General features: G+C 50.5%; 1 protein-coding gene across 2 annotated transcripts in view; it reads left to right on the top strand.

Moving 5' to 3' along the window:
* Ldlrad3 (low density lipoprotein receptor class A domain containing 3) overlaps positions 1-16,831 on the top strand; it is a 227,644-nt gene that overhangs the window by 68,302 nt on the left and 142,511 nt on the right. For both annotated transcript variants that reach the window (XM_077108700.1, XM_077108701.1), the window contains exon 2: positions 322-468. In XM_077108700.1, coding sequence (XP_076964815.1) covers positions 322-468 — 147 coding nt within the window. The remainder of the gene's footprint in view (positions 1-321; positions 469-16,831) is intronic.

Consider the following 16,831-nt stretch of genomic DNA (forward strand, 5'->3'; position numbering starts at 1 on the left):
TATCTTGGACTTTAATTGTTGCCGCTGCTGCTGGCTAGGAAAGAACATTCGGGTTCCCAGCCAATCTTTTGGATGTTTGGAAAGTCAGGAAGCACTGATTTTGTGGCCAGACACCCAAATGCTTTCCCCAGATTTTTCCATGTAACCCTTCCAAGGTCCTCGGCGGTGAGCTGGGGCAGATCACAGGCAAGGAAACCGAGGCCCAGAGGGGCAAAGACATCTCCTGGAGGCCTCACCTGGGCAGTTTGAGCTGGGAGAGGGTTCAGGCCCTTGCTGCTATGGCTGCTGTGCCCTCTGACCCCTGTCCCCTCTCTCCCACAGAGAGCCAGCTGCTTCCCGGGAACAACTTCACCAACGAGTGCAACATTCCAGGCAACTTCATGTGCGGCAACGGGCGGTGCATCCCGGGCGCCTGGCAGTGCGACGGGCTGCCCGACTGCTTCGACAAGAGTGACGAGAAGGAGTGCCGTGAGTGGCCCTGCCCTGAGCTGTGGGTGGGGGTGGGGTGGGTGAACTCTGGGGCCTGCGGGGGAGGAGCCCCTGATCCGGCTTCCACCCTGCACCCTGTTTGCTGCAGCCTGGTGGGGTCAGGCCTCTGGCTGGCTGTCCTGCCCTGCCCTGTGTGTCCCTGTGTGCCCCTGGGTCTCAGAGCAGCATGGTTTGTGCAGAAACAGGGATCTTGATGGTGGTGGAGCCCCGACTCGGGAGAGCAGAGGAGGCTCTGAATGAGGAGGTGGGGCCCCAACTCTGCTGTCCCCTTCACTTTACGTGCCAGCCCTCTGAGAATCGTGGGGTTCATGTAGCTTCTGGGTCTCAGAGCTGGAAGTCGCAGCTTCCATGCCGCCACCTCCTTGGCCACAGGGCATGGTGCGGTCTTCTTGACAAGTCCAGGAGGTGTGACATCCCGCAGTGTCCAGCATGGAGTGGGTACTGACTCGGGAGTCATCTGCCCCCTCCCCTCGTCCCTTCTCTCTGCCGATGGGTGTATCCTGGGCCTTCACAGGGGCATCACCTTCAAATGGGCACCGCCAGGCTCTGGTGGTCCTTGGGACCCTCCTGGCCCCACCTCCTAATCCAGCCTCTTCCTTACCTTGTGCTCCTGGAACGTGTGTGATTTGAGTTGGGGGTAATCTATAAGGAAGGAGTCAGGTGGCACGGGGGTCTGGGTTTAGAGGCTCAGGGTGTCAGTGGTCAACAGGATTGTTGGAGGGGGACACCCTGGGACTGCCAAGTGGACAGTGGTTCTTGGCTCTCTTCCTGGGCTTCAGGAACCAGACCATGTGGCCTCCGACAGGAGAACGGCGTGTTCTGGTTCTGAACTTGCCGTCTGTCTGGAAGCCAGCTGAGGCAGTGGCCAAGGACAGAATAATGAAGGGAACTTTTAGCGTCGCTGTTCCTGGGACTTGAGGCCCTGTCTGACTCAAAGGAAGAGCCCTGGGTTTGCAGGCCACCCCTGGGAGCCTAGGGCTGTGCTTGGGCTGTGCTTGGAGACTGGATCCTCCCCTGGCAAGGGGGCCTGGTGTCCCCCATGCCTGCTCCTGTTCTTCAGAGAAGTTTTAGAGAGGAAAAACCGGGCCAGTGTTTTGGGGGAGAATATTTCACTTTGTTGATGGCTTGTGATTTTTTTCTGAATGAATCGCAGGACCTAATATATATATATATATTTCCCCACCGTTGCTTCTGAAAAGTATTATCTCTATTTCAATGTTTTCCCATAACTAGCGTGGCTTCAAAACTGCGAGAAATGTAACATTTGGTAATTTGGGTTTCAAGTCAGATTGAGTGTGTGAGCTCCATCTTCACCTAGTTTTAAGGATTGTTAAACCTGATATAAGTATGTGGAATTGCCACTTTGGGGGTAGGGAGTGTTTTGAACTCCAGTGAATGCAGATTGGCACTTGCTAGCTGGGCATATCTGTCCCACAAGGGGTTTGTGAAGAGATGCAAAATGAGGAATCAGACCAAAGTTTCATTCCCAGCTTTGTCCATAGCAGCTGTGTGATATGGGTGACTTCTAGGATATTCTTGTGCCTTCTGTGGGTACAGTCCCATGATGTTAGTATTCATACTCAAGCCGGATGAGGAGGTGGACAGAGAATGTTTTTTTTAAAAAAACAAATAGAGAAGACAGTTGCAGCCGCTGCTTGGAGCTGCCTGGTTTGGTTTGGAACAGACTCATTTGTGGCTACCCTCCATCCCTCCCTTCGCCCCCAAGTCTGGTGAAGACTTGACTGGCATTTATTTAGTCTTTTGATCAAAACATAATTTTAAAAAATCATACCTACAAACACATACATCAACCTCTCTTCTGTTGCCCCTCTCCCTCCCTCACCTCTCTTTTGCTTTAAATTGCAAAAACAGAACATTAGAAAGTTTAGACAATAAAGAAATTTAGCTTTCATTTTAATTTTCTTACATATTCCTTTCCAGTCTAGGTGTTGAGAGTGGGAGCATCGGAGAAAGATAATCTATGTCCAAATTCTAGCCCCTTCTCTCTCCTTAGGGGGCCATGTGTGATCTTGCAACAGTTTCCAGAATGTTCCAAACCTTAGCCATTGGGAGGAATACAGAAAATTCTTTACTCTCCTAGGGCCTCCATTTCCTGCTGTCCAAAGGAAGGGCCAACAGACTTGTAATACTTACCCTTCTGGGAAGTTTTCCTGCGTTAAGGCACCCAGGGTAGTGCCTGCTGCAGTAAGTGGCCCTTAAACGCTAACTGTCATTGGTCGGTCTGCACGCACTGTTATATGGTTGTCATTATGGGGACCTATGATGGAATCACCTGCTTTTATCTACTTAACCTCGGAGGCCCGTGGCCACATCACCGTATTTCATATTCAGTTGTTGTTTTGTGCAGTTGGTTCAAGTTCCATGGCGGAGATGTACTGCGACTTAATGGTCCCCTTCTTGTTGAATTCTGTTTTTGCTTTTTTACTTCTACCGATCAAAACATTTAGAATCATTTAAAGAATTGATCCATAATCCAGATGGCAGAGATGCAGGGTGGCTCCAGGATGAGCCCCCGTGGCAGGGCCGAGGTCTGCAGGAGGACCAGCTTCCCCGCCTTCTGAAGGATGGACGTCCTGGAGCACAGTTGTCACCGTCTTCCGCCGTCTTGAGGAGTCAGGAAGCCCTTTCTCTGGTTGTTTAGAATGACTGGGGAGGGGAGCGAAGGGGGCCATGTTCTCACTTGGGGGGCTGATGGCCTCAAGTTTGGAACTGAGAAAATTAAACACTTAAAAGGAGAGAGAGAGAGAGAGAGAGAGAAAGAGAGAGAGAGAGAGAGAGAGAGAGAGAAAGAGAAGGCTTGCCCTTTCTGCATGGCAGGGAAGAACTTGGAGAGGGGTCTCATGGTGGGGTGCATGCGAGCCAGCAAGCCGCTATTTTGTATCCACAACCAGGGCCAAGATTTCCAGAGGACAGGAAGAAAGTTAATCCTAAAGGTAATAAAATCACCTATTCTAAAACCTGAGAGGAAGGAAGGAAGGATGGGAACAAAGAAATCACACCTGGAGTCGGCTCTCCTGGCGGATCCACTCTGAGCACCCTGCAAGCTTCCAGCCAGGCTCTCCCCAGCTGGGGTCACCACGGATATTCAGTCCCACGCTGGCTTACCTGTTGGCCTGGAAAAAAAGTCAGTGTACCCTTCCCTCCATCAGAGACCCACGGGTACTTTTTGTCTTCATGTACAGACATCTGTTACTTGCTGAATAGGATTATGTGACATTTCAGCATGTTAACATTTTTTCTGGTTTCTCTTAATCATTTTTAAATGCCTAATTTTCATTAATTTGATATAATATAGCTTATCTCTTATTCCTATATTCCCATTTATTATATAGTGTTAGTGTGTGTGTGGTGTGTGGTGTGTGTGTGTGTGTGTGTGTGTGTGTGTGTGTGTGTATGTGTGTGCAGTGTTGGGATGGAACCCAGGGCCTATGCTCACATCTAAGCAAGAGCTCTCCCGCGGAGCCACACCCCAGTCCCCAAATTAGCCCCGTGCTGTCGTCCACTGTTGGAAATGGTGCTCACTGTGGTGAGCATGAGGCTGGCCGTGCCTTTTCCCCTGTTTTGAGAAACTGCTGTGGGCTGGATTCTCAGAAGTGACATCGCTGGGCTGAAGGGTGGCGCCCTCTCTGGCTCGCACACAGACGGGCCCCTTGTTTTGCTGAAGCTCAGCACCAGCCTGCTCTCCCTGGCAAGGCATGAAAACTGGGACTTTATTTTAGTCTTGGCAGCATTAAGTAATCTCTTTAAAAAACATTTTTTTCTGGTTAATTTAATAGCTGAAAACAGTTCATATATTTTAATTTTTTTTTAACTAACGAGGTTGAATGTTTTCCCTTACCTGTATTTACTAGCTGTATTTCCTTGTGAAATGTCTATTAATGGACTAAAATGAATGTCCATCTGGGTTAGCACTTTAACTTTTCTACCTGTGCTTCTGGAGAACCCCTCTCAGAGTGTTGAGAAGAGGCTCATTTGGGCACACTTTGGGTGTATTTCTGTTCTTGGTTAATGGATTTCTCTAAGCGATCATTTTATTCAAATCTTTTTTTTTTCTTGTCTTCCCTTGTAATGAAAGGAGTAGGGGTACATTTTAGGAAAACACGGAGGTTCCGTGAAAACACTGGCACTAGGGGCGCGATGGTGTGTTCTTGTTGGAGTCTCCTCTGGGCCACACTGTCCCAGGAACTGGGTGTTTTAATGAAATCATTAGATGGTCACAGAAGCCTTATTGGGAAGGAACTGTTGTAGTCTCCAGATGAGAAAAACCCAGACACTGAGTGCCTTGTTACCCAGAGCTTACCTGGCTTACCTGTTGGCCTGGAAAAAAAGTCAGTGTACCCTTCCCTCCATCAGAGACCCACGGGTACTTTTTGTCTTCGTGTACAGACATCTGTTACTTGCTGAATAGGATCATGTGGGTTGAATGGCATCATGGCAGGATTGTGACTGTCAGTCAGCTTTCCATTACTATAAGGAACACCTGAGACCATCAACTTATACAGAGAAAAGGGTTACTTTGGCTCACAGATTTGGAGGTATAGTCTATGATCTATTGGGTCTGTTGCTTGGGGCCTGGGGCAAGGAAGCACATCATAGCAGAAGTGCATAGTGTAGTAAAATTGCTTACCTTGTAGTTGGAAAGTAAAAATAAAAAAAGAGAAGGAAGAAGCCAGGTCCAGCTCCTCAGGAGTCCAAGGCCAGCCTTGCCAACTGAGTAAGACTTTGTCTCAAAATGAAAAATATCTGGGTTCAGTCCTCAGAGACCTTTCTGAGAAAGGGAAAAGCTTGGGGTCCCATTTCCCCTTCTAGAACATACCACTGTAGAACCCCCGGGGAGCCCCCATGTCTTTTTGTTTGTTTTGCTGGAGTCCTGAGCCTTGTGTCTGCCAGGCAAGTGCTCCACAACTGAGCTCCATCCCCAGCCCCAGGCCTCCTAACTTAAAGGTCCCATCTCCTAGTCGTGCCACTCTGGGGACACACAGGCTTTTAGGGACATTGAAGATCCAAACTATAGCAAGGACTAACCTACTTTTAAACAAATTTAGACACATCAATAGTACTTTTCCATGTTAATGATTTTAAAATGGCCTTTAGTCCTGTGAGTCTCTGAAATGCCCTTTGATGAGGGTTGTACTTCAGTTACTGCCACTCCTTATAATAAAAATTCCTAGAATGTGCATGTGACCTGGAATCCAGAAACTTGAGATCTCCTTCCATTTGATTTTGGATTTTGATGCCATCTCTCTGCCTCCAAACAGAGAGGGGAGAGAGGTCATGAATGTTTGGGATCCTCCTCACGAGTAGTTCATCTGCTTTTTTGGGAAGATTATATTAATTGATGTCTCTGGCTGGGCGTGTGGGGACTTCTAAAATCTCAGACCCTTTATGGTTTCTGTGTGTGTGCAAGGGCGTGTGTGTGTGTGTGTGTGTGTGCGCGCGCGTGTGCACAACCTCGTTTATATTTGATGGGAGGCGGAGGGGAGAATAAACTTGAAAACCTTGTCATATGATAAAATTTTCATAAATCACCAAATCCAGAGATGTGAGAAAGTACTTGCAAAAACCGAATTTGAATTCTATTTGCTTTGACTGTTCCCAGCTTCCACACGGCTTCCCCAGCTCTGGGGTGCTTGCAGCTCCTTTGAAGGGGAAGAAATCCCCCTCCTCTTTCCTTTGTCATCTCCCTCATCTGCCTCTAGGTGGCGCCACATGTAACGTTTTCTTTCAACCTGGTGCTGTTGGCTGGATTCTGAGTTACCTTACCAAGCTTAAAGGGAATTCAGTTATGGCACCTGAGGCCTTCAGGAAGTACAGGAAGATCCTGCCCTTGTGACCCTCAGAAGGAACCAACTCTGCCGATACCTCAATTTTGGACTCCTGTCTTCCAGGATTATGAGAAGAAATTTCTGCTGTTTAAATCACCCAGGATAGCACTTTGGTACAGCCTTGGACTCCTCACTATTGCATTTTAAAACTGTCACACAGCAAGGGATGCTTGTCTTGCACCTGTGGGACAGGATGGTTTCCACAGACATCCTGCTTCTTGTTCTTCCTTAACAATTCGGAAGTCAGACTTACTGCAGTGGGGTACATTGGGTCTCCCTGCAGTAAGTCCAAGTCCTGACTCTCAGTATCTCAGAAGGTGGCCTTTTTTGGAAATAGGGTCTCTCAGATGTAATTAGACAAGATGAAGTTGTACTGGAGCAGGGTGAGCCCTTAATCTAATCCGAATCGGGTCCTTATAAGAAGATAGCGTGATGGTCTGAGGGAAGAATACTACGTGACAACAGGGACAGAGGTTGGAGTGAGGTACCCACAAGCCAGGGGGCACCTAGGGTCGGCCACTGTCACCAAAAGCCAGGGAGTGGCAGGGAACCATTCTTGCCAGAGCCCAGCTGAGGACTTGATTCCAGACTCTGGCCTCCACAGTGTGTGTGTGTGTGTGGGGGGCTTTCTGCGGTGGGCCAGTCAGTTCACGGTACTTCATGATGGCAGCCCCTGACTTCCCAGGGACCACTGAAGCCACCGGGGGGGGGGGTCCTGTGAGCCAGGAGATGTGGGCCTTCTTTCCCTGCCGCCCAGCCTCTCAGGGACAGTCCTCCCTGTTTCTGCTCAGGTGTGTGCGTTGTCATGGGAGTGAAGTGTCTCTTTCCTGCAGGTCCTGGTTTCTCTTGGCAGGCCATTTTGAAGTGCTGGACTCCAAATGTCCTCCGAAGGAGTTGAGCCTCTGGAAACAAAACCAGCCCCTAGAAGATTCCAGATAGAGACTTATCACTGTGGTCAAATACTTCAGCATGAAAAGACCCCGCCATTCCCAGCGCCCATGGTCAGGAGGCAATCCAAGACCTGGGTGTATGCACCTGTGCGTTGCTTCTTTTCTGAGTCATTTTTTAAATTTGTTTTTAAATGTCTCAGGTCACTTCAGGCATGCCCCCACTCCCACATCTCTTAGTATCTTTTGTCTTCATCTCAAATTCAAGACCATAAATCCTGCAGGGGAGAATAAAGGGCTTGGGGCCAGGCCATGTTGGTTTCTCCCCAGCCTTGTTTTATGATCTCTGAGGCACACATTTCCTCAGCTGTAAAAATGGGATCATAATGAGAAACTGATGTGACTCCATTTTTGAAACCGGCTTCTACCTCAAGGCCTGTCCAGAGGGAGGGGGCGTGACCCTTGTCCTTGGAAAACCCACAGAGCACTCTTAGGCACATACCCACCCTGATGAGTTGTTTGTCTGCAAGTAACAGGAGAGATCTGCAGAGCCAGGTGTCCCTGACTCAGTCAGGCTAGGTGAGGACCCATAGCAACCCCCTAGCAACCACCAATCAGCATGAGACAGGGAAAATACCTGGAATGCCAGATGACCCTCCCAGTAGTTTATGGTGGTTGATAACCTGTTGGGAAACCATGTAGTTTAGCACGTACGTACACCTCTCATGGCTTAAACCAATCAGTTCAAAGGAATCCCCCTCTTGTACTAACCAATCACTCCTACCCAACTTGTTCCTGCCAGTGAATGTGCTAATCAATGTTAAGAGTTATTGTTTGACTTTCCCATGGTATGGAATGATTTGCTGTGTGATGTTGTGACACATAGAGTATCCCCCCAAAACCTATAAAATCTCACTACACAAAGGACCAGGGCTCATTCCCTGGGACCGCTGCGTCAAAAGGTTGTGAGTCCAGGCTCGAGCTTGCAATAAAGACTCTTGTGTGATTGCATTGGATTTGGCTCCTGGAGGTCTATTGGGGTCCCACAAATCTGGCATCACAATAACTACACTTACTCCAGGGGATTTTTAAACATGGAATACGTGGTGTGTCCAGGCCGCAGCCTGTTAGAAAGGAGCTGATCTCGCCCATCAGTGTTGTTTGCTACAGCAGCACTTTCCGGGAGATCGCTCCACACTTCCTAAAGGAGCAAATGCCTGTGTGGCCTGTGGAGTGTATGAAGGCTGTTTTGCTGCCTTCGATGGAGCACTTAGTAAATGCTAACTGGTAGCAGTCCCTGAAACCCAGGTATGCTAGTGACAGCCCAGTGCTCCCCATAGTACCCCAGGTATGCTGGTGACAGCCCAGTGCTCCCCATAGTACCCCAGGTATGCTGGTGACAGCCCAGTGCTCCCCATAGTACCCCAGGTATGCTGGTGACAGCCCAGTGCTCCCCATAGTACCCCAGGTATGCTGGTGACAGCCCACTGCTCCCCATAGTACCCCAGGTATGCTGGTGACAGCCCACTGCTCCCCATAGTACCCCAGGTATGCTGGTGACATCCCAGTGCTCCCCATAGAACCCCTTATTTGCTGGGTCGGTATCTTCTTTTCCCTTGAGCGGGTCTTGAGCATACAGTCCTGGGCTCTTGGGAAACTTCCTTTGACTTCCAGCACCCAGGACCAGCCCAATGCCCAAGCTGCGGCAGAAGAGAAGGAAATGACCATTTTGGGGCCTGGGGGAGCCAGGTTCTTGAGGTCGCAGGGAAGGAAGTCTGGAGGTGGCTCTCTGCTTTCTCTTGGGCAACTTCTGCCTCCGCAGGGAGCCCCTGCCCCCTGGAGTGGCCCCTGCTAGCTTGTTCTCAGCTCTGCTGTTAAATGCCTAAGCCGATCTGCTTTGTCACCTATAGTCTTTCTCAGCCTCTGCGGTGACAGTCCCTGCCACCCTTACTACACTGACCTGAAGCCAGCCAGTAGGGTTCCCTGTGGCCTCCGTTGCAGTTGTAGAACTTGTAGAAGTCTCTGTCTTCCCAATCCCCTCTTTTAACCCCAGATGGGTCCACGTGAGGGGGACTTTCACTTCTGATGTTGGCATCATTAATTCCCAGGTAGACCCCCAATCAGTACTTGTATAGGGACAATTTCAGATTCTCAGACTACACTTGGCTTCAATGAGCCTGGTAGTTTATGCAAAAAAAAAAAAAAAAAAAAAAAGTTTATGCAAACTTTAATAGAAGTTTCCTGGGAAGATTTTTTTTTTTTTTAAAGAGGACAGTAATTTTGCAGTAGATAAAGACAAAATGCACCCAGGCCCTCTGGGTGTATTAGTATCTTAAGGCTGCTGTAACAAAATACCACAAACTGGATGCCATAAAACAACAGAAAGTGCATTCTCTCTCAGTTCTGGAGGCTAGATGCCCCAAGTCCAAGTGTCAGCGAGGCTGTACTTACTCTGAGGCTCTGGAGAGGTACCTTCCGTCCCTCTTTCTGGCTTCTGGTGGTCACAGGCAGTGCTTTGTGTTCTGTGGTTGCCTCCTATAGTGATCACATGGTTCTCTCCCTGTTGCCTGTGTCTGTGCTTCTGTGTCCACATTTCCTCTTCCTGAGAAGGACACTGGTCATTGGATTAGGGTCCACCCCACTCTGGTATGACTCCTTTTGACTTCACAAAAGGTCACATTCCCAGTGCTAGGAAGGCTTCAGCCTCATACACTGGAGACGTGGAGATGGTGAAGCACCCAGTGACCAGCAGCGACCACAGGACAGGACAAGGCCTCTGATGTGTGAGGCTCCGTGGAGAGTCCCAGGCTGCAAGGTTCCCTGCTGTGTGTACTAGGGGGTGTTTCATTGTTATTCATTCTCTTCTCCCTTTTTAGCATGGTGGTTATGGAATAGGACCGTGTGTGTCTGTAGATCAGGAGCGGTTTGAAGGAAAGCCTGAGAAGAGCCATTTGCAGGAGGAAGTAAATCATTTTTTAAAAAAGCTGGCTACGCAGAACCTTGATCTGGAACATGTGTTCTGAATACAGGGCGTGTGGCTTCCTGGGAAAGTGTGGAGCCTTTCTTGGCCCCGGGGTGGGCGAAGTGGATTGAGACAGTGCACTGGCTTCCTGCCCTTGGCCCTGCCTGGCAGCCTGGACACCTCTGTTGGGGGACCCAGCCACTCTGGGTGAGTCAGGTCACTAGACCTGCGCGAGACAGAAACACACGCCATGTTTCTGAACTGGAAAACTGGAGATTTGCCCCTAAAATTTGGGATTCTTGAGTTTTCTTCAAAAATCAGGTTTGACAGTAGAACCCTTCCGGCACTTGGGAAGAACCTGGTCCACTTGTGCATCTGTCACCCACGTCGCCGCCTTGCTCATGCGAAGGCCACTGGCGAATCTTCAGTTCTGAGATGCATGTTCTCCCCGCACTGGCTGATGGGCCAGCATGTGATCCCGGCGGAATTGGCAGAGTTGTTTTGTTCTTGTTATACATAAAATAGTGGCACGCTTTGCCATCGCTGGCATCTTGGATTCAGTGAAGTGCAGTAATCTTCTCTGATTGCTAGCATATGAGGTTTCAACCCAGGGTGCTGAACATTTCCAAACAAAGAAATGCACCATGTGTGTCTGTTTTCCTCAGGGTGCTGCGCTGGCGGGGTAAGAGGCGGGGTGCCTGGTGCTAGCGACCTGGCTCTGGAGCCACACGGGATCACAGCCTGGCTCCATCCCATGGAGCTATGTGCCCTGGGCGAGTCACCTCATAAGTCCCCATAATTTTTTTTTTTTTTTTGGGTGGGGAGCTTAATAAGTTAAAACCCTGAAAACCGTTCAAGCAGCAGCTGGCACATAGTAAACCCTCAATAAACATCGGCTGTGCTCTTATTGGCAGTGGAGTTGTGTTTCTGGATTTGTTCCCAGATCTGCCACTGGCTAGTCACTTCTCGGAGCCTTGGTTTCTTCCTCTGTGACATGGAGCGGGTGTGGGCAGAGTGAGGACATATCCACATAAAGATCCTGGTGGCTGGTACCTAGTGGCAACTAGTAAAATACCCCATCTTCTCCCTTCTACAGGGGTGCATAATGCCCTGTGCGGGGCAGTCTCCAGCCCCTGGTGCCCGCTCCCTTGGAGTTGAGACTCTGGTTGGGGAAGGAGTTAAGTCTGTGGATATAAAGCTTCCTAGAGCCTTCTTCGTTTCTGGGGTCCCCAAGTCTCCCAGTTCTTGGAGATTTCATTTGTTTCCCAGCCAGATCTCCCTGTCACACGTCCCAGCTGGGGCCACTCTAGGAAGTATTGGATGGCGTCTCCCAGGATCATGCCAAGCCCCTCCATCCCTCCAAGGTGGCAGCTATGGTTTGGGACCTCTCTCTGCTGACTTGAAGGTACCAATTAAAATGCCAGTGAACTTGGTGGCATGAAGTCCACTCTTAAGTCAAGTCTTTGCACAAACATCAGCCTCGTTCTCTCTCGATTATCCTATCTTCCACTCCCGGGGAGTCCCAAGGTTAGCAGGACTGTGGCTGCTGTTTCCTGCCTGCAAGGGGACCATCTTATTGGAACTGCTCTTAGCAGGGGGAAGCCTCGTGTTCCTGTGCTTCAGGAATAAACGTGCCTGGGTCCACCTGGGCCCCCCTCGTCCCGCATACTCTCATTGCCAGGACTAGACTGTAACTGCAAGATGTAGTCAGTGGTAACAGGCACGGTAATTGCTAATAAAATTTAAATGGCTGCAAAATCACAGAACATCAAAAAAAAAAAAAAATTGTTTCCTGGCACATCCGGACAAATCTTGCTGATCCAAGTTAGGCTGGGACCGTGCAGTCTTTTTATTTTTACTTTTTATGCAGACTTGCATTTTCACCAGTAACAGCCAGTGTGCAGTCACTTAATGGCTTTTTTCAAAATCCAGAGACAGATGAGAAAATAATAATTTTTTTAAAAGGAGGTTATGGTGCATTCCTATAATGCAGACACGTGACCAGAGAGATGGTTTTGCTGGTAAGGCTCAAAGATTCCTTTTCTGGAAATTGAGAGTGGAAGGGGCTGGAGGTGGGGATCTTGCAGGTCCAAAGGTGACAGTGTACCCCTCTGTAGGAAGTGTTTCAGGAAAGGTTGGGAGGGTCTGGGTATAAAAGCCTCTCGTGTTTTCTAGAATCAGTGGTTGGAGGGAAGGGGCTGAAACAGGTTCCCTGCAGGTATCCTGGGTTCCCCAGTGAGACAGAGCTTCAGGTTAATTCTTAGTTCAAACAGGGTTTGACTCCCTTAGGAAGATGTCCTTTGCAGGTACCTGAGTTTATTTGTCACTGATGCTCTATATTTCTGGAGGATGAGGGTAGGGAGGTGGACAGTCAGTGTCCCAGGGACTCCATGGGACTGAGGTCTGCACGTCTGAAGACCGTCTTGTCCACTCCTGTCTCTTGGCGGGAGGACGGGTTGTTTGCTTCTCCTCCTCTTTTGGGATCCAGTGCCGAAGCCCAGGATGTTGGCTGACCCTCAGTGAGGGAGGCGAGGAGGACAGAGCTGAGGGTGTGTGTCTTGGAGGAAGGTGGGAGAGAGCCACCCCTTTGCCATCAGGCGTCGGCAGAGCCAAGGACAGGTCAGACTCTGTTGGAGGAGTGTGAGGTTGTGGTGAGGAGGTTTCTGTCATCTCTTCCTTCCCCTGGACCGTTCTGGACATTTTGGCCAGTGAGCCTGGACCAGGGCCCCGCCGCGACTGTGCATTTGCTCCGGGGCCTGTGTGCCCGTCACCATTACTCTGCTGTGTCTCAGACCTTGGCCTTGAGTCCTGGCCCTGCTGGCTCCTTGATGCTCATACCACATTGTCCCACGTCCTGCTGCCCGGGGGACAGGCAGCCCGGTGGGCAGCCAAGTGACAGGGAGCAGGTCGTCTTGATGTGGGACCGGCCAGTGTCTGCTGCCCAGTGTCTATCATTAAGCTCCAAACCAGGGTGGCTCTGGGTTCCCTGGTGAGGAGGCCCCTGGCCAACCTGAGCCCACTCCACCAGAGACCATGTGGCTCAGGCAGCGGAAACCATTCCTATAGTTCTGGGGGCTGGCGTCCACGTTCAGGTGGCCTGTGTGGCCAGGTGGGCGGAGGGCCTCTTCCCAGCTGCTGATGGAGACGTTCGTCGCATCCTCACAGGGCAGAAGCCAGGGCCAGAGCTCTCTGTCCTCTGTCCTGTGGAGCCACTGAGCCTCTGGTGTGGGCTCCACCTCACGACCTCATTGCCTCCCGGAGGGAACCCCAGTGGGGCGTCCACTCGTGGATTTTGAAACACGAGCCCGTTGCAGGGTGGGAGAACACTGGAGGGAAGGGAAGGCCTAAATACAGCCCGAGAGCAAAGGGAGAGTGAGCCTCTCTGGGCTGACGGAAGTGGAGGAAGGCAGAGGCCCTCAGGGAGAGCTTAGAGAAGCCTGGGCCTAGTGAGTCACTTGCCAGCTGTGGGATCCTGGGCAAGTTACTTGACCTCTCTGAACCTCAGCTGCTGCCACATCTGTCAAATGGGATCAGAGCCGTTCCTACGTCACGGGCTTCTGGAGATGAAGCGACTCCCTGTCAAGCTCTTAGGGCAACTCGAGTCACCCCGTAAGGGTTCAGTAAATGTTAGCTTCAGTTCCTGTCATTATATCGCTCTTTAAGTTCTCCTGAACAGTATTCCTGGTAAAGCCATCTGGAGAGCTTGCCTGCTGCCACCTGAGCCTCTGGACTCACCATAATGACATGACTAATACATTTTCTGAATGAAGGAAAGGATGTTGTTGTGTTATCTTGATGGCGCCCCAGGAAGCTGTTCAACACGATGTCACCAAAAATAGAACAAGAAGAAAAACAGTTTTCTTTGCATTTTCCCCTGAACAACAGTGGGATGAAGGGCTGCTGTTCGCCACCCGCGGCCCTCCTGCTCCTAGTGACAGCCCCTGCCAGCGTGTCTTAAAGTGTGCTTGGCCGGTCCCTGGAATCATCCATTGGCACGGACTTGGGGATGAGTAAGCCCAACGCAGTGGGGCCCAGGGATCGGCACCTTCATTGCTGCCCAGGTGGGCCTGGTGCCCACTGCCCCCCGTGCCCCTTGTCCCGAGTAGTAAAGCAGGACGCTGCATGGACAGTTCTTTCCTGATGTGGGCAGCAGGAGGGCCCGACAGATCCCTTCCGAGGGTCCCTGCAGGTAAGAGGCCTCCCAGCTAAGGTGCTGGCCTCAGAAGCAAACCATTGTGACCGGAGTGCCAAGTGACGTGGCGGCAGGCACACACGGGTTGGCACCGTGTCTGGCTTCCAAGGTTCCTTCATGCATTATTATCTCCTGAAGAAATGGGATGGTTCGCAGGTGCTCTCGTGGAGGTGCCCGGGAGAGAAAATGACTTTATCTGAGTCGGAAATGAAATTCCCAGCAAGAGGTGCCTGGCCTTTGGAAATCTCAACAAGTAATGCCAACAAGATTATATCCCATGAACGGTGGGCATCCCCGGGAGGTGGGATAATGGCTAGTTGTTCTTTTTCTAAATTCTTATGATTTTTTTGCACGGGAGGAGGTGTGGGGAGGGCTTGTGACTACACACGCCTGGCCCAGGCCGGCCGGGGCTTCTCCTGATTCCTTTGCAGCCTGGTTATGTTATTTCATCGCTCGCTGCCTCGGTTTCCTCATCTGTTAAATGGAAAAGTAATAAAAGAGTAGCTGTCTTTTAGAGTTTAAATGCATTTTAACTAAGTAGTGAGGACCATGCTTGACCCTTACTTCAATACCGAGAAGAATTAGTCAGTAGCGTTAATAATAATGTCATCATTTTTAAGAACCTGCAATGGTGAGTCGGTGGAAAATGAAGAAAAATGCAAATGTGAAGGGAAAGGCTGCCCAGAAGCTGGAAGCCAGCGGGTGAAGCTGGAGCTCATCTGTCCTGAGGATGGACGGGGATTTTCAACCCTGGGACTCAGACTTACCCTTCACCCCTGCTGTGGGGGAAAGACTCTGACCAGCGTGTTTCCAATTGTGCCTCTTGGAGTGTTAGGGGCCAGTGCCATGAGGACAGAGGAGCCCACAGAGCTGTGGGGGCCTCGGGCTTGCACCCTTCTCCTTGCTGAAAGCAAAAATGGCTGCAGGACTATTTTTAAAATTATCCACTGGGCTTCACATGCGATTTTATTTTCCGCGAGGGTTCTGCGGTAAACAGACGAAAGGGGTTGGCTCTCGGTGGACCTGCCCCCTGAGCAGCCTTTTCTTTCTTTCTTTCTTTCTTTCATCTCCTTGGGACGTCCGTGATGCCAAAGACAGCACCCTAATTGTCCTTTCCAGAGCAGAGCTCCCTGCCAGCCCCCACAGCTCGGGAACACTCAGACAGTTATTTCTTATAATGAGCCCCACATCGGCTCCAAAGGTGGCAGTGGGGTGTCGTGGGTGCTAATAAGTTCCGCTATTAGAAGCGTGGGCTGGTGATGAGTTCAGGTCCCCACGTCACTCGCTGTTGGCGGTGTGACTGGGTCAGCCTCTCTGCCTGTGTGAGGAGCAAGCGTGAGGCCCTGAGTCCAGCGCTCGGCAGTGTGCGCGGATGTCGGTGTTAGCATCTGTCAGACCACTCTTCTGACAGTCAGAGGGATGGGCCCACATCTGCTTGGAATCCTCCTCCTGAGATTCTGGAAGAGTGGCTAGGACAAGCTGCCCTTGTTGCACATGGTTTCCAAGTGATGCCAGTAAGCTCTGTTTAGCGCCCTTGACCCTGCGCTTAGAGGACCCAGCCTTGACCCTGGCTGGAGATGCTCCCTGGGAACCTGGTACCAGCACCCCGGAGAAGCTGTGGACCCCTCTTTATAGGGAATCCTAATGGGAACAGTTAGCCACATCCGAACAAGGTGATGGACGGGCTTCCTGTAGGACATGCAGGGTGTGTTCCAGAAGAATCCACAGTGATGGGCTGTCTGTCTCATCACACCCTGAGGCGCACCAAGCTTTGGCAAGTGTGACTAACTATGAGAACAATACACGTGTGGAGCACACTTTCCCTGGCTCTCTATTTAATGTGCTCCGTTTTGTGCCAGCCCCTGCCCCCTGCCATGTTCTGCATCTCAAAAATATTCTGTTTTTTACTTCAGACAGTGGGCTCCGAAGGCAGGTGTATGCCATCACTTAATTTGTTAATTCTGCCAGACTCTTTCCCCTGCCCACCAACAGTTCTCCTTGAAGGGTGATATTTAGGCTGGCCCTGAGGAAGATCACAGAGGAACGGCGTGGTGTTTACCCTGTGTATGGCTGCAGAGGACATGCCTAAAAGCAAAACAAGGCAATTAAAAAAATAATAATAATGCAGTGCCTCTGTGAGGGAATTCTGGGTAGGCTGGATGGCGCTGCGGAGGAGCCGGAGACGGGAGGAGGCTGTTTTCTGTTCTTGACCTGGCATGGAACTTAGAGGACCGATGGGTGGGTGGATGGATGGATGGATGGATGGATGGATGATGGGTAGGTTATTGGATAGGTGGGTTAATGAATGGCTGGGTGGTGGGGTAGATGGATGGAAGGATGAATGGATGGATGGTTGGATGGGTGAGTAGGTGAACGAATGAATGGATAGAGGGCTGGATGAATGGATGGATGGGTGTGTGGGTCGATGAATGGATTGATGGGGGCTGGAATGAAG

This window comes from Callospermophilus lateralis, chromosome 2 (assembly GCF_048772815.1).
Source record: "Callospermophilus lateralis isolate mCalLat2 chromosome 2, mCalLat2.hap1, whole genome shotgun sequence".
NCBI lineage: Eukaryota > Metazoa > Chordata > Mammalia > Rodentia > Sciuridae > Callospermophilus > Callospermophilus lateralis.